The sequence below is a fragment of the Pelophylax lessonae genome (assembly GCF_965119305.1).
Source record: "Pelophylax lessonae genome assembly, chromosome: 6".
In the NCBI taxonomy this organism is placed as follows: domain Eukaryota; kingdom Metazoa; phylum Chordata; class Amphibia; order Anura; family Ranidae; genus Pelophylax; species Pelophylax lessonae.
The window spans coordinates 113,458,128-113,481,560 of NC_138773.1; the positions used below are offsets into that span (position 1 = coordinate 113,458,128).

A 23,433-nucleotide genomic window follows, 5' to 3' on the forward strand; every position below is an offset into this window, starting at 1 on the left:
GAGGAGTTGTCTTTGTCCTGCCATTTACACATGCTAGCGGATTCCATATCGAAACCAGTATTTGTGAATGTTCTGGTGTCGCGGTTACCGAATAGGTGAAGTTACTTAAAGGTACCTGGGGGGCTGAGCAGCTCCCCCAGTGGTGCTTGAAATGATAAACCAGATGGCTCAAGCCCTGGTGTTCATGTGATGCATCCCTGGATGCGGCTCCCCTAGTGACCAGAGTGTTGGCAGTGGGGATTACAATTAAACTCATGAAGTGGGGTAGAGGCTGTTTGGATCCTCCTGTGGATGAGTTGATCAAAGGCCTTACGGGTGGGAAGAGTACGCGATTTCCTCAGGCCTCTAAGGGCAAGGCGACGCGTCATAGACGGGGGGGCCTGCCTTCACTGCTCAGAAGCGTTTTTTTTTCATACTGCCGGGTCGCAAGAGAAAGGTAAGGCATTCAGGTCTTCTGGGAGTTCAAAGAAGCCATGGTCAGGTAAATCAAACACCGGCCAGTCCGTATCTGCAGACAGATCCTGGTTTGCATGAAGGGGCGCCCTCACCCGCTTTTGGGGTGGGGGGACGTTTTCGCTTTCTGAAACATTGGACTTCCTTGATTCAGGACAAATGGGTTCACAAACTGATCCGATCAGGGTACAAGATCGAATTCCAGTCTCGTCTGTCAGGCAGATTCTTCTTGTCCAATCTGCGCCTAATTTAAGACAGGTTAAGTTATCTATGGGAGGCGATGCAAGATATGCTGTCGCAAGGGGTGATTGTGCCAGTTCCCTCAAACACTTTCAAGTGTTTTATTCAAACCTGTTTACTGTGCCAAGAAAAGGCAAAGAGCTTCTAATTCTGGATCTCAAGCCTCTGAACCGCTTTGTGCGGGTACATCGTTTTCAAAAAGGAATCCATTGGAGCTGTAGTGGCGACACTGCACCAGGGGGAGACATTATTGCCTCCATACATATCAAGACTCATATTTACACATCCCTATCTACGCTGGACACCAGTGGTTTCTTGGCTTTGCCGCAGCAAAAGAGCGTTATCAATTGGTGGCATTACCCTTTGGTCTCGCTTCTGCCCCCAGGGTGTTTACCAAAGGACTGGCCACGGTGTTGGCATTGCTGCTCCAACGGGGGATTGCGGTACTGGGGTATCTGGACAATCTCTTATTGAGAGCAGACTCTCATGCAGCCCCGAAGAGCGACCTGACGATCACTGTCCGCTCCCTGCAGGAGTTCAGGTGGACCATCATTTTCAAGAAATCCTCCCTGATACCTTCCTTGAGACTCTCATGCATCTGGGCCTGACTCTGGATTCAGCTTTGGCTAGGGTCTTTCTACCCCCCCCCCCCCCCGAACAAGCTGCAAAAGTTGCAGGGGGTGATCATGTTGTAGAGAAAACTGGCATGTGGGCCTTGGGTCTGATGATATCAACCTCGAGGCCCTTCCGTTTGCTCAGTTCCATACGAGACCTTTGCAAAGAGATTCTTGTCCAATAGAACAAGGATCCAAAGTCCTTTGACACTTTGCTTTGAGTCACAGCACAAGATCTGCTCTGTTATGGTGGCTTCTTTCCCCAGCACTATGCCAGGGAAAGTCCTTTCTCCAGTTTTGGACAATGGTAACAATACATGCGACCCTGTCGGGCTGGGGTGGGGTACTGGGGAAGCTCTGTGCCCAGGGAACCTGGACAGTAGAAGTCCAAACTTCCGATTTATTGCTCTGAGCTCTAAAACATTTAAGCTTTGTCTGAGCCATTGGACTTGTCTGCAAGATTGTCCGGTTCGGGTTCAATCTGATGTAAGCCACAGCCATGGCATTGTCTATCACCGGGGGGCACCATGAGTGTCTTGGCGGCAAGGGAGGTGGCCGAGATTCTGGCCTGGGCAGTAAAGTTTGTTCCAGCCCTCTGCTGTGCACAACCCCAGGTGTGGAAAACTGACAAGCAGATTACCTGAGTTGTCAGGGGTTGGATCAAGGGGAGTGGTCCCTACACCCAGCGGTGTTAAATCTCGTGTGTCCGGTGGGGGACCCCGAGGTTGATCTGTTTGCTTCTCGTCTCAAGAAGGTGCAGAGGCTCGTAACCAGGTCTCAAGATCCTCTGGCCGACGCCACAGATGCGCACTGGTGGCTCCTTGGGGTCGGTATCAGCTGATTTATGCCTTTCCTCCACTGAAACTCTTGCACAGTCTTCTACACAGGGTAGAGGTGAAAGGGATTCCTGTCATTCAGGTGACTATAGACTGGCCTCGCCAGTCTTGGTACGCAGACCTAGTAAGGTTGGTTGCTGATGCTCCTTGGAGACTTCCTCAGGGAATATCTGCTGTCTCAAGGTCAGATCTTCCTTCCTGCTTAAGTCGCTGGCTTTAAAGGCCTGGCTGTTGAAAGCCAGGTATTGAGGGCTAGAGGTCTTTCTGACTCAGTGATTCCTACGCTATTGAAGGCTAGTAAGTCAACTTCCAGGATGCTTTATCATTGTACATGGAAATCATACATTTCATGGTGTGAATCACTGAAGGTGCACTCTCACTTGTTTTTTTTTAATAGCTAGGGTTTTGGCCTTTCTGCAGAAAGGGGGTTAACAGCGGTTGGCTTTGGGCACTATCAAAGGCCAGGTGTTGGCTTTGGCTATGTATTTTCAATGCCCATTAGCTACGCATGCCTTGATTCGTACCTTCATTTAGGGAGTACGCCATATGGCTCCTCCCGAGACTGTCCCCGCTACCTCTGTGGGATCTAAATCTGGTATTATCTGTTCTTCAAAAGCCTCCTTCGGGACAACATTCGGGAGATTCCATTGCTTTCATGGTCTCAGAAGGTTGCCTTTTGGTGGCTAGCACTTCTGCCTGCAGAGTATCTGAATTCTTGGCGTCATGCCGCTCACCTTATTTGGTGGTCCACAGAGATAAAGTGGTACTCCGACTGATTTTCATTTGAATGAAGACATTGTGCTGCCTTCACTCTGTCCCAAGCCTAAGCATCCCAAGGAAATTGCCTTGCATTCTTTGGATATGGTTTGGGCGATCAGGGTTTACCTGGAGGCCCCTGTGTCTTAGAAAATCGGATGCTCTTTTTCTCCTTGCCAAGGGACCTCGTAAAGCATTGGCTGCGTCTGCTGCAACCATTTCCAGATAGATTAGGCAGACGGTTGTTAAGGCTTATGCGCTGAAAGGTCAGGTTCCTCCTTTGCCAGTGAAGGCAAATTCCACTAGAGCGCCGAGTGCCTCTTGGGCTTTTCGCCATCAGGCGTCAGTGATGCAAGTTTGCAAGGCTGCAACTTGGTCTGTGCATACGTTCACAAAACTCTACAAAATTGATGTGTTCGCATCTTCGGATGCCTCATTTGGCCGCAAGGTTTTGCAGGCTGCTGTTAAAAGAACCTTTGTTCTCTTTGAGGGTTTATTTTTTTTTTTCTAGGTGAGCTCCAGTTGTTCCTAGTTGAGCTCCATATTACCTGGTTGGCTATATTTAGCCTTTGAGGAGTTATGTTCTTCTTTGTGTTGTCTGCCCACCCCTCATGTAGTCTGCCCACCCCTCATGTAAATACTGCTTTGGGACATCCCAACGGTCTAAGATAATGGAGCTGCGTCTGCCGAACTTCAAAGAAAAGGATTTTACTGTAAGTACAAAAATCCAGTTATTCATAATGCAAAGTAAAATTTTCTCATAGCGAGAATGTACATGTAAAGACAGAGGTTGCATCAGCTTCAATACAAACTGTTTGCTTAGTTTGTTGGGAAACTTATTTAGGTGGTCCAATGCATATAGCGGAACATACTGTTCCATCAGTTGCTTCGTCAGGGCCCAACAGTTGAGTAAATTGTTTCTACAAACATTTCACATCATAGAAAACCTTTTGTCATAGAAAACCTTTTGTATTTGATTTTCCAGCCTGGACGGAATGCAGGTAATCGCACCATAGAGCAGTACCATACAAAAATCCACTCGACTGTGTAGAAAACAGACTGGGATGGGTTTGATGTACACCGGACCGTGCCTAGGACAGCAGGATGGGTGACGGTTCGAACCATGCTGGAAATAGACTAGGGGATGAAACTATGCTCCCTACTAAGAATTGCATCAGCAGGGCCTCAAATCTTGTCTAGATCCAGCAAGTTAACTGTCATTCGTACTTCTGGGAAACAATTCTAGGCAAAACTTTTTTTTTTTTTTTTTTTTCATTTTGGATCGAGCGAAAGAGGGTTATAACCCCTTTGGTGTTTTTTTCAAATAGAGAGTGAATCTCTAATAGTTTTTATTGCGGTCTTTGGCTACAAATGACCATTAGAAGGGGTAGCTTTCTAAAAAATGGTTGCTTTTCTACAGGAAATTGTTATGTTTTAATTTTTGTAATGTATGTAAAACTTGGTGTTTTTAATTTGAAATTCATAAAGTATCAGGGTTTATTACTTGGTTTAAATGTTGGCTGTAGCTTGCATTTGTCAACAATTTTTTGGTCTTTTTGTCTTTGGACAATTCGTATTTGAAAAATAAATGTACTGTAACTAAAAGGCGGGTACAAGTAGCTATTCTAATAGCATGTTTGTCATAAATCCCAGTGTTTTTCTGACAAATGTTTGCCATGAAGTAGTTTTTGACATTTTACAACTATGGAGTTCAAAAACCAGAGTGTTTATTGTGCAGTAGTCTATGCAGCCTATTCAAAGTAAAATAAAGAACACTCATCTTACATGTTTGCTAATCTATATGGTCCCTTACATTCCTGTAGGTGTTTAAAGTATTGTATTAAAAATATAATTTATTGGATTATATTAGATTATTACTTCATGCATTTAATATGAACACTGACCTATTTGCAGAGAATCCAAAATAAATTGTAGGCCTCCCAGGATACTTGTGGAATGTTTCCTGTAGATCTGGTACTACCTTTTACTGGCCTCATGTTAGTTCTTCTAGCTCTGCAAAGCAGTAGCAAATGCTCTCCAGACAGCATTGCAAAAACAGCCTAGCTATAAATCTGCAGTAATGTAGTGATCACAATATATGTGCTTTCACAAGTCGTGTTAACATGTTTAGGTTTGAGTATTCATCTCTGTGAAAGGAGTTTCAGTTGTTAAAAGGCTCTCATACCAATCCAAGTTTAAACACTGAAAAGCAAACCTGTTTAAGATTTCTATATGATTGGCAATGAATCTGAAAAATAATCCAAAAACATGTCAAAGCGGAGTTCCACTAATTTTTGTTTTAAGTCAACAGCTATAAGTGTATCTGCTGACTTTTAATAAACACACTTACCTGTCCCATGATCCAGTGATGCAGCCGCCCGAAGCCTCTTTCCTCTCCCTCTCCTCTTGGTGGCGCCAGCATCACTAGTGTGGGAACCCAGCTGTGACAGCTTGTTTTCACAGCTGGATGTGCACTACACGTCCTGAATGGCAAGGCAATCTTCTAGGACCTCTGACGTGTCCCAGAAAATTGCAAGGAGGGAAGTGGGAGTTGGGTACTTGTCAAAACTAGGTACCATACCCCTAAAAATTGACATGCCAAATGTGGCATGTCAGGGCGTCACGAGTACTTAAAGCGGAAGTTCCTCATTTGGGTGGAACTCCACTTTAAGTTGGTATATTCTTGTTTTCTGCCTTTAAAAGTACACCTGTCCTGAAGTATGGTTGTTGCCATTGGTAACCCTTCTCAAAATGCTAGATGACTATGCTTGGTTTTAAAAATTCTAGTCACGGCTTAATTTACATCAGATTGTAATGGCAAATTTTTGTCAATCCAATATAAGCTGTAAAGATTGGGGTGATGAGACTCAAGTGGTGCATGCGTTAAGAAGTTGAGCCAGTCCAGAACTGTGTTTTTAATGACATGGCAGTCCACTTTTATTTGTAGGAAGAAAAAACTCACAGCAATTTTCCCACGCAGGGGTTCCACCATTACTATAACTTGTACACTGCTTCAGCCTCCTGGCTTACTCACTTGCCACACGGCTGCTTCAGGCCTTAAGCCTATGCCTTAGGGTCTGCTCCTCAGGCTAACACCAATAGTTTACTCTGGATGAGCTTCTTGTTGTGCTGTCATGGACTAAATCTGCCTCCTGCAGACATGCACGCTCTGGCTGCAGCCTCTGACTCGTAGAGAGAATGGGCATCGTCCTGACTCCCATGCACAGACCTTCTGTCCGTTGGATGGAGCTCTAACTCTGGGTTTCTTATGAACCCAGCCAACGTGTGCAATCGGCATGCCTGCCTCTCCAAAAATCAGGTGCAAATTGCTAAAATAGTGGCACAGGCTTGCATTTCCACATAGCTTACTTTGAAAATTCCTTTCAAGTTGTGATCGCTGTCAGTTGCTGACCATTTTTTTTTTTTTTCTAATGACTTTTTAGATTTAGTGCTTTGCATCTTCTTCTCTGTTGTTAACTTTACTAAATATCTATGGACTATATATATCCCATGGTACCTTGCTGCCTGCAATCAGTGATTTCTGTTATGAATCCACCTTCTGAAAATGCCTCCCATCAGCACCTTTTATCTGAAATCTGTACCACAGCACTGCCTATTCATAGGGCATAGTAAATTAGCGAAAGGAAGTAAATAAGGGGGATCTTCGCAAAGGAAGTTTACTGACTACATGATTCAGACTAAAAAGAGAAGGCTAGAAAAAATTAAAAATATGAATAGAATTTAAAATGTTACTGTGTGTGTGTGTGTGTGTGTGTGTGTGTGTGTGTGTGTGTATGTATGTATGTGTATCTATATCTATATCTATAGCCCTTCTTCACGGCTCCCAAGATCTCCTGTGTAGTACTTGGTACCCCCTTGCCTTTGCAAGTAAACCATTTCAGCTGTGTCCTTCCTAGTATGCTTGTGTACATTGCCACACTAATTCTTTTGACTTGTCTGCACTCTTCTGTTTGATGTCTGGAGGCCACCATGAGTACTGTTACAGCCAGTGCGCATTGGATTGGCTCCTTTCTGGTAGGTCAGAGTTCTGGCTTAAATTAAATCTTTGATAAATCTGTTCAATTCATTTTGTTTTATACAAACTGCAGGAAACTTAAAGGAGCATAACCAGATTGGTTCTGCCACATATGCAGATGTGCTGCCGGGCTCTGCCTGACCTTTGGGTCCCAGTAGAACCCTTTGGGATATGTATGATGGGTTTCCAGCACATAATACACACTGGGCTTTGGAACTCAATACCAGCCCTTCAAGCATGCGTGGGAAACCTGCAGATGTGCCACAGGTCTCCAAAACCTCAGGACTTGAAACCCTGTGGAACATCTTCGTATCAAGGGTGGGTAAGTGTCGGGTCACAGCGCAAAAATGCTGTTCAGTTAAAGAAAAATCTAAATTTGAGTGAGGAAAAGGGGTGAAGGTCCACTTTAATCTGTTGGCCTAATGTCCCATATAAACATTAATATGGTATCTGTGATGCGGAGGGGTGTGCCTTTTAAATATACTAATTTTGGTAAAGTTAACTTTAGTAGGTGCTACGAAAGTTGGCGAGAAGATGTTCTGCTCTACACTAAGGGGAAAGTGATCTGAGGTGAGAGGAAGGGAATGACCTTGCCAATTCATGCTGCCAGTTTTCAGGTAAATCCCTAAATGTATGTATTGGTGGTTTCGGCAGGGTTTTGTTAACCACTTGCCAACTGCCGCAAGTACATATAATACTGCGGCGGTCAGCCCCGTGCAGGCAAAGTGACGTACCGGTACGTCACTAGCTTGTGAGCCAATAGGGGGCAAACGCGCGCCGCGCTCCCGCTCGTTCACGGACACCTCCGCGCGAGTGACCTGTGGACCCGATGTCCGCCGGTCACGCACGATCGTCAGTTAGAGGGAGAAAGGCAGGCGGCTAATGTAAACACAGCCGCCTGTCTTTCTCCCTTGTGTAACAGCAGAGATCAAACGGTCCTGCTATGTAGGACCGTTGATCTCTGCTGTTGCATACACAACCACATCCCTGCACTGTTAGAAACACGCCCCTAGGGACACACTTAACCCCTCCCTCTCCAATAAAGTTAACCCTTTCCCTGCCAGTGTCATTTTTACAGTAACAGTGCATATGTATAGCACTGATTACTGTAGTAAAGTCACTGATACCCCCAAAAGTGTCAAATGTCAGTCAAGGGTCTGATCTGTCCGCCGCAATGTCGCAGTCCCACAAAAAAAAATCGCAGATCGCCGCCATTACTTAAAAAACAAAAACAAAAATCTTTCCCGTAGTTAGTAAAAGCAATAACTTTTGCGCAAACCAATCAAAATACGCTTATTGCGTGTTTTTTTTTTTTTTTTTTTTTTTTTTTTTTAACCAATGTAGCAGAAAAAAAATTGGCCAAAAATGTTAAATTTTGATCTTTACATTTTTTTTGGGGGTGGGGGAATTTCATATAAAAAATGTGAAAAATATTATTTTTTTCAAAATTTACGCTTTTTTTGTTTATAGCGCATGATCAAAAAAATCGCACAGGTGATCAAATACCACCAAAAGAAAGCGCTGTGGGGAAAAAAGGACATCCAATTCCTTTTAGGTACAGCGTCGCACGACCGCACAATTGTCCGTTAAGAGTCACGCAGTGCCGAATCGAAAAATAGGGCCTGGTCAGGAAGGGGGTAAAATCTTCCGGGGCTTAAGTGGTTAAAACTGCTGTGCATTTCAAAACTGGCATGTTTTACTTGAAGACATGGGTATCCTATGAAATCTGTTGGCAAAAAAAACAAAATTAAAACTGGTGGAAGTATTTTCAGAGCCTGTGAAGCTTCCTGTATTCATGACGCTTTCCACAATATTTGTGAACGTGCATATGTGTTGGATTTCTGACTGAGGCAACTGCAGGGCAGGTGCCCCTAGAAAAACATTCTAGGGTCTGCTGTGCTTGTGATTTTGAAGGCATTGTAGCCTGCATGGTGACTGGGGTATCGAGAGTGACAAGTGGCAAATTTAACTATTTCAATAAGACCTGGATGTGTGAAGCTTCCTCAAAATCCAATATTCACTTAGGGCACCTTGAATTTAGTCATCACAAGCTTTTGAAATGGTTGCGTTTAATAAAAGGGGATGCGGATAAAGTGCAGGGTTTGACATTTGGGTTTTTTTCTGTAGGAAGCAAGGACTAAGCCCTGAACAGAGTTTGTACGGAAATGTTGAGAACACCTTCCCATCTGGCTGTCATTTTGCTATAAATTCCGATCTGAGTGGATGTCATGACGTCCTCTCAGAAGGCACTGCTGGTGGGGCCACGCAGTGGTGCGATCGGTCACCAGCTGTGTCCACCAGACACAGCTGATGACTGATCAGTGTACTGGCTCACTGCCTGTATTGTGGTTCTCCTGTGATCAATCACAACAGGTTTTAGGACAGTTGGAAATGATATGGCTTCCTTTAATGCCATCCATTGTGTACAATTGTTACTAGCTGTGATTGCGATCTTCCATTTTTTTTTTAAAAAAAAATTTAGGAATGTTCCCTTGCCCCTACCCTCGGTTCTCTTGCTCTCCTCGCTCTGGCATTACAACTGTGGGCACCCGGCTGTAACAGCTTGCAGCTTCACAGCTGGGATTGTGCTGCTCATGCATGATTGGGCAATCTTCTGGGACCTTTGACTGTTCCCTGAAGATTGCAGGGAGGGGGAGAGGAGAATGTCTAGTCTGGCCAGAAGTCTGAGTGGGTACCTGTTTAAACTAGGCTCCCCCCCCCCCCCCCCAAAAAAAAAAAAAAAAAATGCTATGTGAACTAGGAATGGGGAGGGATATTTAAAGCAAAACTTCCCTTTTTTGGTGGAACTCCACATTAGGAAGTTATTATGATTTTTTTTTTCCCCTGAGATTCTGGTGTGTTTTTTGCAGTTCAGCCATTTCTTCACTTGAGATTGAATAATTTCAGGTGCTCGTTCATTACTCAATGTCTTTTCCTCTATTTCAAGTCTGTTCTTTAAATAAAAAATGTTAAACTAAAATTGTTTGGTATTATAAAACCTATTTAATCTCTTTATTTTAGGTTGTTTTTGATGAGGGTTATGGACATTCCTTATCTAAATCTGGAGGGACCAGACTGTAAGTAAATTCTTTGAGATTTGCTATGTTCCTAATATTTGATTTTTACTTTTTCCTGCACGCAATACACTTTGGTTTAGCCGATAGGACAATGGGTCCTATCTGTGTACTGTTGTTGTTTTTTTTTTTTTTTTTCCATGAAGATACTTCAAAACTGTAATGAATATAAAAATGTGTACTTTTTAGACCCGATAAAATGTTTGTGGTTTGTGTTCTCCTGTTGCAAGACTTGGGGACAACATTACCTTATTTATATAGTAAATATCTTGAGACACTGCTGGCAGGATTGTGGACCGTGTACATCACTTGTCCCGGGAAATTCTAGGCCTGTCATTCTGAAATGGATAGTAAGTAAACTTCTGGAGGGGATAAGGGACTATATTGTAGAGTTTGCGAAAGACATCAGCAGTAATTGGCACGGGTTTTTAAATCGGCAATTTTGTCAAACCAATCTCTTCACATTCTACGAGGAGGTGAGCTAGATAGGGGGAGACCAGTGGATGTGGTGTACCTGGATTTCGCTAAGGTTTGATACAGTTCCCCACAAGCGCTTAATTTATAAAATAAGATGCAGACATCGACCGCAAGGTTTGCTCTTGGATACGCAACTGGCTAAAAGGGCGTGTCCAAAGGGTGGTAATAAATAGTGCATACTCAGACTGGTCTGAGGTGGTAAGTGGACTCCCACAAGGCTCAGTCCTGGGACCAACCTTGTTCAATTTATTCATAAACGGCACTGAGGACGGGATCAGTAGTTCTATATCGGTTTTTGCAGATGTCACAAAATTGGGCTGGGCAATAACTGCACAGCATGAAGCAGATATCCTACAGAATGACCTGGACAAGATAACAGAGTGGGCAACGACATGGCAAATGAGTTTTAATGTGGAGAAGTGTAAGGTTTTGCACTTGGGGACTAAAAACATAAAAGCACAAAACACTTTAGGGGGGGAACCTTTGGGGGAATCAAAAATGGAGACAGATCTGGGAGTCTTGGTAGAGGATAGACTAGGCAATAGCATGCAATGTCAAAGCGGCAGCTGCCAAAGCCGGCAGAATATTAGCATGCATAAGGAAAGGGATTTATTCCAGAGATAAAACTATAATTCTTCCACTTTATAAAACTCTGGTCCGACCGCATCTGGAGTATTCTGTCCAGTTCTGGTCGCCAGTCCTCAGGAGGGATGTGTTGGAGCTGGAGAGAGTCCAGAGAAGGGCAACTAAACTAATTGGGGGTTTGGAGGACCTTCATTATGAAGAGCGTCTGCAATCGCTTGATTTATTCTCCCTGGAGAAGAGACGCCTGAGAGGGGACATGATGGCAATTTATAAATATCTCAATGGCGATCTCAGCATAGAAAAAAAGCTATTCAGTCGAAGTGATTGCATGAGGACTCGAGGGCATACAATGCGATTAGAGGAGAAGTGTTTTAACCTCAGGCAACGTGGAGGGTTCTTTACTGTTGGGGCTACAAGATTGGGGAATTCTCTACCACAAGAGGTGGTTTCTGCGGGAAGTATGGTGGCTTTCAAAAGACTCTTGGACGTACATCTCAAGGATCAGAACATTCAGAGGTATGAGATGATTACAGCCACACACACCTACACAGGTTGAACTGGATGGACTATTGTCTTCAACATCTCGCAATCAATCTTTACTATTTTTAATCCTTATATTGCTAGCATTAGTAAACAGATGGGAGTGGTAGATCATGTTTACTTGGGTTTAAACTTTACATTGAGTTACTTCCTTGTTTCCAATGCCTAGGCAAATGATGTACTTCATCTCGGGAGCTTTCAGGAGGGGAGGAGGGATTTTCTCACCTAATCACACCCTCCTGCCTGCGTGCCTGAGCTATGGGCAGGCGGATTCTAGGAAGTAAATGCTATATGAATATTCTGTCGCTACTCAAAATGGCCATGGCCAGAATTGCTAGAGTGTGTTTTTCAAAAGTGATCTCTCAGCAAAATGAAAGCATGGAGACATGGGTGAGTTTCCTTTTTGAATACTAAAAATTAATTAAATTGCGTTTGTGGTGCTCCGATGCAATGTAGTCCCACTAGAAGTTTAACATACACATGGTGAGGGGCGAATATGAAGAAAACATTTTTGTTTTCTCAAAATCTTAAATCTATAATGGATCCTGAAGCTCAGTCTCTGTAGAGCGTTCCTTGGTCCACATCTTACCTGGTAGCCAGACCTTATTACTCTCACTCACTAGGTTTGCTGCCAAGTGCAGCACAAGCTGTTCAGGTTTTGTCTCATCATGATGCTTACAGTGCACATACAACTTTAAAAGTCACATATGCTCCTATTGGGCGGTATCCTACTTGCATACCGGTATTTTTGTTTTGGATTGTGCGAAAGCAGGCCTAGAAAAAATCCATACAGACCCATAAAGTTTAGGGTTTCCACATTTGCAACTTAATTAGGACTATACATAGTTGCGTGTTCCCATTTTTGGCTGCTTACATGCTTAGTTTTTTTTTTTTTTTTTAACTTAAAGTGGAAGTCAACGCTAATTCAACAGTTTTCCCCATGTAAAGCAGCCTAGAGTAATTTTACATGTGAATGTTTCATATTGCTCTTAATGTGCACCCTTTAGAAGAAATTGCTGTTTACTTCAATGACGTCACCACCGCATGTGCATTTTTGCCTCATTTATGGCATGCTTCGTGGGCTGTCAGTCTTTTCCTCTTGTGCCGTGCCCGCATCAGAAGATTATCTTGTGAGATTAAGGACCCATTGAGATTTTGCTGATACACCCCATGTGACTTGATACGTCACAGGGGGCTGAACCATTGGTGCTCAGCATCAACAGAGCGAGCAGGTGCACTGGACATGCACAAGACACCGAGGATGGGCGGAACTTTGCTGGGGGCAAGAAGCAGACAGGAGCTAAAATGACACAGGCTTCAGCTGGGATATATAGAAATGAATCTGAAATGGACATGCAATGTCTCTTTAATAAGTTGCCTATCTGCCTGCTCGCAGTCTTTAGAATATAAGCTGAATGGTGAAAAGGCAGGTCTGTTTACATTCTGAGACAGATCCTATGTGCTGGGATGACCGAACTCCCGCGAGTCCTTTCACGCTAGCCATTGACTGCTGCAGCCTGTCACCCACGAGAAGAGGGGTAGAAGATGTGGCTGTAGAAAGAGACATCAGACTGAAGGGGATTTGTATTGTGGACGTCGGTTCCATTAAACTGAAAATCTATTATATATGCTGTATTTACAAAGCCACTCAAGGCTTTTCATTTAAAGGATAAGTTTACCTTTCGTAACCTGTTACAGGTTACACCCATATTCAGGTTGTAACCTGTTATGGATGGACCAGCCGGTGCACCTCCTTGATCCCCTAAGACAGCTAGCGGGTTCTTCTCCCTCCCTGCTAGCTGTCACAATTTTTAAAAAGTGGCCAAGCGGGGCTCCGCCCCATCAGGCCGCATCACTGATTGACAGGGCTATGCATTAAAAAAACGACAAGGTTCGGCAGCCTTTGTGACTGTCGGCTTGTGGTTTTCAATTAACTACTACGGTAGCGTTCATTTGAATAAACCAGTGTGCATGAGGCCATAAACACTCCTAAATGTGCCAAAATGCTTGGTGTTTTAGTATATGTTGTGATTATAGTGAAAAATTTGCATTTTTTTTTTTCCTACCAAGAGAGCTGGTGTTTAAGCCCAGTTACATGAACCCTTAAACTTAGTACACACAAGCCGAATGCTGGGCGATAATGGCCAGTTAAATGGAAACTGTGTACTGCAGTCAGTCGGCTTCTGTCGAAAGGGCATGACCGAAAGGTTTGTCGATTAGGCTCCCCATCAGCACTCAGCCAATGGCTGAGATCTCTGATCAGAATGTTCTTGGGGGGGTGGAAGGAGATCGCTGTACAAACGTCTGATAGTACAGTGACTGTCCTGGGTTGTCAGGGGTTTTTTTTTTTTTTTTTTTTTTCCCTGCTGGGTTGAACGGAAAAAACTACTATGGTTTACTAGGCGTTAAGCAAAATAGAGGATGAAGCGAAGTTGTCTTAAAGAAAAAGTAAATACTTGACTGCAATCTTTACATTCCAATGGAAAGCCACGCAAAGGTATTGGTATAGTTTCCATAAATATAAAAATGCATTTATTTAAATTGCGTTTTACTTTACTACTGAGCATGTCAGATTCTGCCTTTCAATTTTTTTTTTTTTTTAATTTTAGTGTTGCCTAAACGAGACAATGTCCTTCATGTAGCTTTTCCAAAAGAATGGAAGACCAGTGACCTTTATCAACTATTCAGTGCTTTTGGTAAGACTTCTTTAATTATCTTGAATTCACTGAAGCACAACTTCTTTTTATTCTTTTTCTTTCTCTTTTTCTTCTCTGTGCTTGTATTTCTAAGGACAGTAAAAATTGGCTGTTTCTGGTCATGTACTCTTAATCCTAGTACCTCAAATGTATATTTAAAAAAAAAAAACTACCCATAGGTGGTGGTAATGTCCATATTGGCTTGACTGTGGCTTTTCTTAAATGTCGTATGTACAGATGCATGTTATAAAATTAGAATATCATGTTAATTTATTTCAGTAAATCAAGTAAAGTTAAAAAAAATTAAACTTATATAATTACACAGTGATGTATTTCAATCATTTCTTTATATTAATTTTAATGATTTTGGCTTAAAGCTAGTGAAAACCTAAAATTTTGTATCTCAAAAAGTTTAAAATATTACATAAGTCCAATAAAGACTTTAAATACAGAAATGTTGGCTTACTGAAAAGTACATCGCAGAGAAGGGAAACTAAACTGATGAGAGGCATAGAGGAGCTCAGCTATAAGGCTAGATTAGAGGAACTGAATTTATTCTCTTGAAAGATGAACTCCTTGGAGCCTAAGCCTTTTTCTGACATATGTTGCTTAAAAGTTGAAATCAGTTATTTTTGCTAGAAAATTACTTGGAACCAAACATTATACTGTGCCTTGCAAAAGTATTCACCCCCGTGATATTTTTCATGTTTTTGTTGCCTCTCAACCTAGAATTAACATTGATTATTTGAGGAGTTGCATCATCTAACCACTTACCCACTGGGCACTTAAACCCCCTTCCTAACCAGACCAATTTTCAGCTTTCAGTGCTCTCACATTTTGAATGACAATTACTCAGTTATGCAACACTGTCCCCATATGAAATTTTCATCCTTTTTTCCACAAACAGAGCTTTCTTTTGGTGGTATTTAATCCTAATCGGGTCTTTTATTTTTTGCGCTATAAATGAAAAAAGACCGAAAATTTTGTAATAAAAATGCATTTTTCTTCGTTTTGGTTTTAAATTTTGCAAATTTAGTCATTTTTCTTAAATTTTGACTAGAATTTATACTGCTACATATATTTAGTAAAAATAACCCAAATAAGTATACATTTTTTGGTCTTTGTGAAAGTTAGTCTACAAGCTAAGGTGCCAATCATTGAAAATTGATCACACCTAAAGTACTGACGGCCTATTTCATTTCTGGAGAACCTAACAATTCAGGACCGTACAAATACCCCCCCAAATTACCCCTTTTTGGAAAGTAGACATTCCAATGTATTTAGTAAAAGGCATGGTGAGTTTTTTTTGAAGTTGTAATTTTTTCCCACAATTCTTTGCAAAATGGAAGATTTTTTTTTTTAATTATTTTTCACAAAATGGTCATATTACGAAGTTATTTCTTACACACTGTATAGGAATACTTGCAACTACACCCCAAAATACATTCTGCTACTCTTCCTGAGTATGGCGATACCACATGTGACACTTTTCCACAGCCTGACCACATACAGAGGCCCAACATCAAGGAGCACAGTCAGGTGTTCTAGAAGCAAAAATTACACATTTTCTGACGACCTATCACACTTTTGAAAGTTCTGGAGCACCTGGACAATGGAATTACCCACAAAATGACCCCATTTTGGAAAGAAAACACCCCAACACATGATCTAGGAGGCATAATGAGTCTTTTGAACACGTCATTTTTTTCCACAAGTTTTTGGAAAATGTGGAAAGAAAACCAAAACAAATTTTTTTTTTTTTTTTTTTTTTTTTCACAGTTGTCCATTTGTTAGACATTTCTAACACATAGCATGTACATAGCAAAAATGACACCCCAAAATACATTCTGCCACTCTATCGGAGTATGGCGATACCACATATGTGACACTTTTCCACAGCCTGACCACATACAGAGGCCCAACATGCAGGGAGCATCATAATTTCCTGACTTCCCATTACAATTTTGTGAGACACTGTAGGGCACTGATGAGCACTGACGTGGCACTGATGAGCACTGACGTGGCACGGATGTGGCACTGATGAGCACTGACGTGGCTTGGATGTGGCACTGATGAGCACTGACGTGGCACTGATGAGCATGGACGGGGCACAGGAGGCGTGCAGCTGCAGTTTCTCTCCTCTCCTGTGTACAGCGTCCGAGGAGAGAAATGAACCGGACATGCGCCGGTTTGTTGTGACGTCATTGGACGGAGCGATCACGTGGTAAAGGACCGCTCTCATTGGCCCTTTACCACGATCCGTGATGCGTCGGGTCCCCAGGACCCGGCCAGCACGGACACTCCCGTGTGCGCGCCCCAGGGGGCACACGGGAGTGCAATTCTGAGAACGGCGTCTCAGAACTACACAACCACTTTGCCGCCGTATTTTTACAACGACCGGTTGGAAAGTGGTTAAATTACAGAACATGCCCACAGCTTTGAAGGTTTTTTTTTTTTTTTTTTTTTTTTTTTTTTTGAAGCAAACAAAATGACAGAAAAAGTCGATGTGCATAACTGTTCACCCCCCCCCCCCCAAAGTCAATACTTTGTAGAGCCACCTTTTGCGGCAATAACCGCTCCCAAGTCGCTTTGCATAAGTATCTATGAGCTTGCCACATTTTACCACAGGGATTTTTGCCCATTCTTCCTTGCAAAACTGCTCCAGCTCCTTCAAGTTGGCTGGTTTGCACTTGTGAATTATATAAAAATCTGGTGACCTTAGGGCTTCAGTACCCGGGAGTGAGGTCATGACATCGCTTCCAGGTTTTTACATCAGAGACCCAATCGGAGCCGAATCCTGCTCTGTTTTGGGTCTTCAGCCTACTGGCGGATGTTCCAGCTGGTCGCTTGGGTCTCCTGGTGAGGTAGAAGACCCCGGCGAGTGGTGGAGAGGCACCCCCCCTCCTGCTCCTAGTAATCACAGCCAAGCAGCTGCATCGGTTGTCATTACAAGAAAGCCAACCGCTGGCTCTAAACAACCGTACTGGGGTGATACCTCTAGCTCCTGGGATTTGTACATAGTGAAGTGTACAGACTGGTAAATGGACAGATGAGTGACGGTGAACTTGCTAAACAAGTAAGGGCATCAGGGAACAGGAGTGGGCAGGGTGTTGGTGTTAACGTTTTTGGATACAGTATAGTTACCCTTTAGGCGTTATCTTTTTTGACTTGCTTTAAACTCCTTTTTTCTTTTGTTCATTGACGGACACAGCTCCTGATCTTAACTATTGGGTTACACAAACCCCTACAGGAGTAGGACACTAGGCAGAAAGTCTGGCTAGGCTTATGGGTAGTTCTAGGGGGTATACTCTGTCTGCCACAGGTACTAATTTATTTTTTTTTTTTTCTGCCTAGTCAGGAGTAAGGACCTAGTTCCTTAATAAAATCTCTGGTCCTGGCAATTTTTTCTTGTTAAATATACATTTTTTCTCTTGGTTTTCTTTCCTCTGAGATCTACAATCCACTGCTGGACTGGGCAACGGGCTGTATAATCTAGATCCAGTGGTCACCCCAGTCTGGCCAGCGAGCACGCTCAGACCTCAGCTTCGCTCTAGGTTGGCCGTGGCCTAGCCCCACCGGATGGGGGCTGACCTGCGAGTTAAATGCCTTGCGAGGTTTCATACGACCGGGTCTTGGCCCCCCTTCCTGTTAGGCACCTCTCATCTGTCCCCCCATCCTACCCTCCCTGCACTTTTACTGGGGCTGTTTGGGTAGTCTGGTCCACCTCCTGTGGTGAGGCAGGGCACTATGCTGGCGATGAGGTGGGGGGTGACTGGAAGATCAGCGCTGTGTGTGTGTGTGGGGGGGGGGGGGGTTGTACCTGGTGAGAGCTCCTACTAGGGCCCCCTGTCCTGCCTAGGCCTGTCCTTGAGGCCTAGGGGTCCCTCTAAGCCTTGTAGTGCCACCATTTTGATGTAGCCTTGTGTGCCCAATGCAAGGCAGCCATGTTTGTGTAGTCCGGCGGCCATTTTACGGTGGTTTACCATTGAAAATAGCGGTGGCGATTGACTGTGGAGCCCTGTGAGCGGCAATTATGGCGATGGGAGCCCCTCTTCATCCCTTGGTGCTGACTCCTGAATCTTTTCACTTCCTGATCGCCACACGTGGAGTGCAGATTCTCCTGGTGGTTGCAGATGCCTCGATTCTGCTGGGTGGTGAGTCTGGTGGGGTTCTGCCTGGTGACCAGGTCCTGCTGCCAGCACAGTGGGGCTTGTCCCTTTTGCTGTGTTTTACACTTTTTGTGGGGTCCCCTTGGTGATTCATGGAGTCTTTGGAGCACATCTTTCCACCTGATCCCCTCTCTGAGGCTGCAGGTCCCAACCATCCATGGATGCACTGACAGCACTTCTGGAGTCCTTTGTGTCCAGGATGGAGGTGGCTTTTCGGGCGACGAGCTAGCAAAAAGCGCCCCTACCCGCCTCATCTGTCATCAGATCCTAAATCTGATTCGGACGCGAGTCACCCTGCTGGGTCTGCGACCACGTGCCTGGAATCCTCAGATAGTGAGTATGGTTCCTACACATCTTCAACCGTGCACGAAAAGGCGCTGGTGGAAGCACTGATTGCATCGGTGTGTGAGACTTTAAAGATGGAGGATGCAGCTGCAATGGAGCAGATTCCCTTTGGCACTCACGAGCCATGCAGAGCGGCAAAGCTGTTTCCTTTCCCTGTCTATTTTGACAGAATTGTTGCTTAAGAGTGGGAATGACCAAAGCTTCCCCCTGGGGTCCCTAAGCGATTTGCTAGGCAATACTCCTATGAGTCCCTTATTAAGAAGTGGACTTTTCCACCGGTGGTGGACCTTCCGGTTTCCGGTTTGAACAAGCAACTATGATTCTGGTGGAAGAGTCCTTGGCCTTTAAGGATCCGCTGACCGGAAGGTGGAGGCTGTGGCCCGCATTATGTACACCTTAGCTAGTTTGGCAATGAGGCTGGTGTTTACCTTGCCCTAGTGTCGCAAGCTCTACCCGATTGGTCCAAGCTCCTACGCCATGAGATTGAGCAACTCCCTCCTACCTTTGCTGAGCTGGCTGACCAGCTGGTCCAGGGGCTGTGGTTATCTGTGGTACCTCTTTGGATGCGACTCCCTTAGTGGCGCGGCTCCCTGTTTTGACAGTGTTTCTTCAGTGTGTCTTTTAGCTTAAATACTGGTCTGCGGACCAGACACAAAAGGCCTTGACTGATCTCCCCTTTCAAGGAGATCGCCTAGTTGGCGCTACCCTGGATGACCTTGTTAAGAGTACCTTTCTTCCGCAGGCTATAAGCTACCTTGTTAGCTGTATTTGCTACCTGGGGTTAATATTGAAAAAGGCATCAAGTTTCACTACTATGTCCTATAATTAAGCCCCGTGGGGAACATTCTAAACAATTGTAGGCTAGCAGCGGCACTTGAATTTTGTACTTGCTGAAAAGGAAGTGATAAACTTCTTTCAAGTACTGATATAGATTCAAATGCTTATTTCTCTATCGCTCATTGACAGACGTAGTCCTCGGTGATACAGCACCTTCGGGTTATGTTGCCTCCACAGGAGCAGGACTAGACAGGAAATTAAAATGCTCTGGCCACACCCTAGGGGCAGTCCCAGAGGGTATATCCTCTCTCTCTGCCTCAGCAAATCAGTTATTTTCTGTCTAGTTAGGAGTAAGGACCTAGATACCTTGGCTGGGATCTTCGGTCCTGGCAAGATTTTTTTCTTAAGATTTTTTAGACAGCTTTTTTCTCCAGTGTTCCTGTGAGATCTTCAAGCAAGAAAGCTGAACTGGGCGACGGGCTGGATGTTGAGATCCGGTGGTCACCCCAGTTCAGCCTACGAGCGCGTGCAGGCCATAGCTCCGCGCTGGGTCGGCCGCGACAAAGTCCCATTAAGGGACTGACCCCGCGAGTTAAACGTCTCGCTGAAACGCCAAAGACCATGAGTCACGGCGTCCGTATTGGTCGACAGCCCTCCCGCCCCGGTGGAGAGGGGTACTGTCAGGAGTTGGTGCCCGCCTGGTTCCGGTATGGTGAGTAGTATGTTCCCCCTTTTCCCCCTGACGGGTCTTGTGGTGAACGCGGGCCCCTCTCTGTATGGTAAGATAGAGTCCCCCTCTATCCTATAACATGGCACAGATCCCCCTACTTTGAGTGTGATTTTATGTGCAAAAAGCCAGGAGGCTTGGTTTGGGAGCTAACAATCTAATTGTATACATGTTTAAAAGATTGTAATCAGTGGCAGTCTGGGAATCTTACTGTGATAAGAATAAGGTACCTACCAGTCAGAAGCCACGGACATGTAGACTGCCTTCCTAGTCAAATCTCCAGCTATAGCAGGCCTTCCGAAGGTCATGAGGTCCGCCAGGGCCGGTACCGCCAACCACGCCAAAAATCCCCATGCAGAGATAGTGTTGTGTGCCCTGCAGCACACCGCTATTCGGTACAGGCCGCCGCCATTTTTTTTTTGCTGGATTGCACGAGCCGCCATTTTGGCGTAGCCTCGTGTCTCCAGCATGGGGGCGGCCATGTTTGAGGTGATCCAAACACCTCGTGGAGCTAGGGGAGGCGCCGGAAGGCGTGCAGAGGGGCGGAGCCGCCTCCTTTCTTCCTGGGCAGCCAGCCAAAAGACTTCCTGTTTGTCAAGACAGCGCTGTAACCTGTTGCAGTTAAACTCTGAGCATCAAGTGGTAAACCTGGGGGTCTATCTCTCTCTCTCTCTCTCTCTCTCTCTCTATCGATAGGGATCCCTAGCAGGTAACACTAAGGGGCTTTTGTGGCGCTGGGGGTCTGTGAAAAAAAAAAAAAAAAAAGTTTTTTATTTTTGAATTATATTATCCGGGAAGTTACTGGAATAATCATGGACCCTGCCACACAAATTCCCCCACCTGTTTCCCTCGAGGGGGCCACGGGACCCGCCGGTGCACAGAGTGTAGAGGCATTTACAGCAATTTTGGAGTCTATGGTGGCTCGGGTGGAGGCGGCCTGTCAGGGACGAGGGTCAAGGAAGCGACCCCCGCCTACCCCTATATTATCTGACACCTCTGACTCAGATTCAGAGATGGTCACTGCAGTTGCAGGTCCCTCTGCAAGGGCTGTTACCTCAGGTAAAGCTCCCTCAGACAGTGAGGAGGACGTTTCTTCTCCCGCTATAATTCAGGAAGAAGCATTGGTGGACGCACTAGTTGTGGCAGTGCAGGAAACCTTAAAACTTGAGGTTTTACCGGCAGAAGCAACTGATACAGAGATTCCTTTTGGTACTAACAAGCCCATCAAAACGGTGAAGGTTTTTCCTGTACCCAAGTGTTTTGGTAATAAGATTAAAGGAGAATGGGAGCATTCTAAACGTACCTTTTACTATTTCCAAGCGTATTGCTAGACGCTATCCGTTTGAGGAATCCATCATTAAGAAATGGACGGTACCACCAGTGATGGATCCACCTATTTCCAGGCTGAATAAAGCCACGGTTATCCCAGTGGAGGACACTTCGTCCTTTAAGGATCCGGTGGATCGAAAGATGGAAGCAGAGTCCCGCACCATCTTCTCTCTGATAGGGTCAGCATTTAGACCAGTAATTGTTATTGGTCTAGTTTCCCAGACACTTACGGAATGGGCGAGATTGGTACGCCAAGACCTTAGGGGAAAAGATATATTCCCCAGGAAACATCTGATTTGATGGAACAGATTATACAAGGGCTACAGTTTATCTGTGACGCAGCCTTGGACACTACTCCCCTATTAGGGCATGCATCTATGTCAGCGGTAATCCTCAGACGTGTGCTGTGGTTAAAATGCTGGTCAGCTGACCTAGGTTCCAAAAAGACCTTGACGAATCTCCCCTTTCAGGGGAATCGTCTATTTGGGGCCACCCTAGATGAAATCATTAAGGATGCCACTGGGGGCAAGAGCACTTTTTTGCCACAGGCTGCTAAAGCTAAGGGACCTCGCAACAAGCGAGGACCTTTCTTTACCGCCCATAAAGGGTTCGCACGCCCGGCTGGAACAAGCGGGAAAGGCAAGACTCCTCCAGGAGGGTTCAAGAAAGGCTGGTCGGACAAACAGAGGACCAACTCAGCCAAACCCGAAGCAAAGGATTACACAGCCTGAAGGTGCGCCCCCACCCGGTTTGAGGGTGGGGGGACGTTTTCACCGGTATTCAGGACATTAGATCGAGCATCAACTACTACTACCGGTGCGATTCTTCCCTTCCAACATTTAAGTACTACAGGGAGCGGTAGTCACCGTTCCCTGAATAGATCTTTTCCTTTACCTTTTCCTAAGATTAGTCTCAATTCCCCACAGGAATCGGATCTGGTTGACCAGACAGGCCAGGAAGCCTCTAGCCGGGTGACTTCGGTCCCTGAGGTTCAACCAGAAAAGATCACCCTTCCTGATAGCAATCAGGTATCTGATAAATGTGTGGGAACAGAAAACGACCAGACTTTCTCGGATGGTCGGGGCCAGATAGCTCTAGGGACGCCTGGTTCAGATCCAGTCAGCACCAGTGGTCCTAGAAATTCTAGGCTGGCCTCGTCAAGCCGGCCTGGCCGACTTGGACAGGCTAGTCGCAGACGTTCCGTGGGAACTTCGTCTCAGGGAGTGTCTGTGGTCTCAAGGACCAATTTACCATCGTGCTTTACAGTCGCTGGTTTTAATGGCCTGGCCATTGAGACCCAAGTACTGAAGGACAGAGGTTTGTCAGCTTCAGTCATTCCTACCCTTATTAAAGCAAGGAAAGCGACTTCCAGCAAGGTCTATTATCACACATGGAAGACTTATATTGCGTGGTGCGAATCTTTAGGATTTCCTCCACGTACCTATTCGGTGACTCTAATATTGGCTTTTTTGCAACAAGGGGTTGAGCAGAAGCTAGCCTTGAGCATCATCAAGGGTCAAGTTTCAGCATTAGCAATCTTCTTTCAGAAACCTTTAGCTACCAAGTCCTTGGTGCGGAATTTCATCCAGGGGGTGCGGCACCTGGCTCCACCAGTCCGCGCGCCCTTACCGCCCTGGGATCTTAATTTAGTTTTGTCGGTTCTACAGAAACCTCCCTTTGAAAACATCAGGGAGATTCCCTTGTTTACTTTATCCCAGAAGGTGGCCTTCTTGGTGGCTATCACTTCTGCTCGCAGGGTGTCAGAACTGGCTGCATTAT

At 44.9% G+C, this 23,433-nt stretch overlaps 1 protein-coding gene across 1 annotated transcript in view; it reads left to right on the plus strand.

The window, feature by feature from the left end:
• Nucleotides 1–23,433, plus strand: part of PARN (poly(A)-specific ribonuclease) — a 327,504-nt gene that overhangs the window by 109,514 nt on the left and 194,557 nt on the right. The window contains exons 19-20 of the mRNA XM_082262315.1: nucleotides 9,957–10,012; nucleotides 14,221–14,307. Of these exons, the coding sequence (XP_082118441.1) occupies nucleotides 9,957–10,012; nucleotides 14,221–14,307 (143 nt within the window). The remainder of the gene's footprint in view (nucleotides 1–9,956; nucleotides 10,013–14,220; nucleotides 14,308–23,433) is intronic.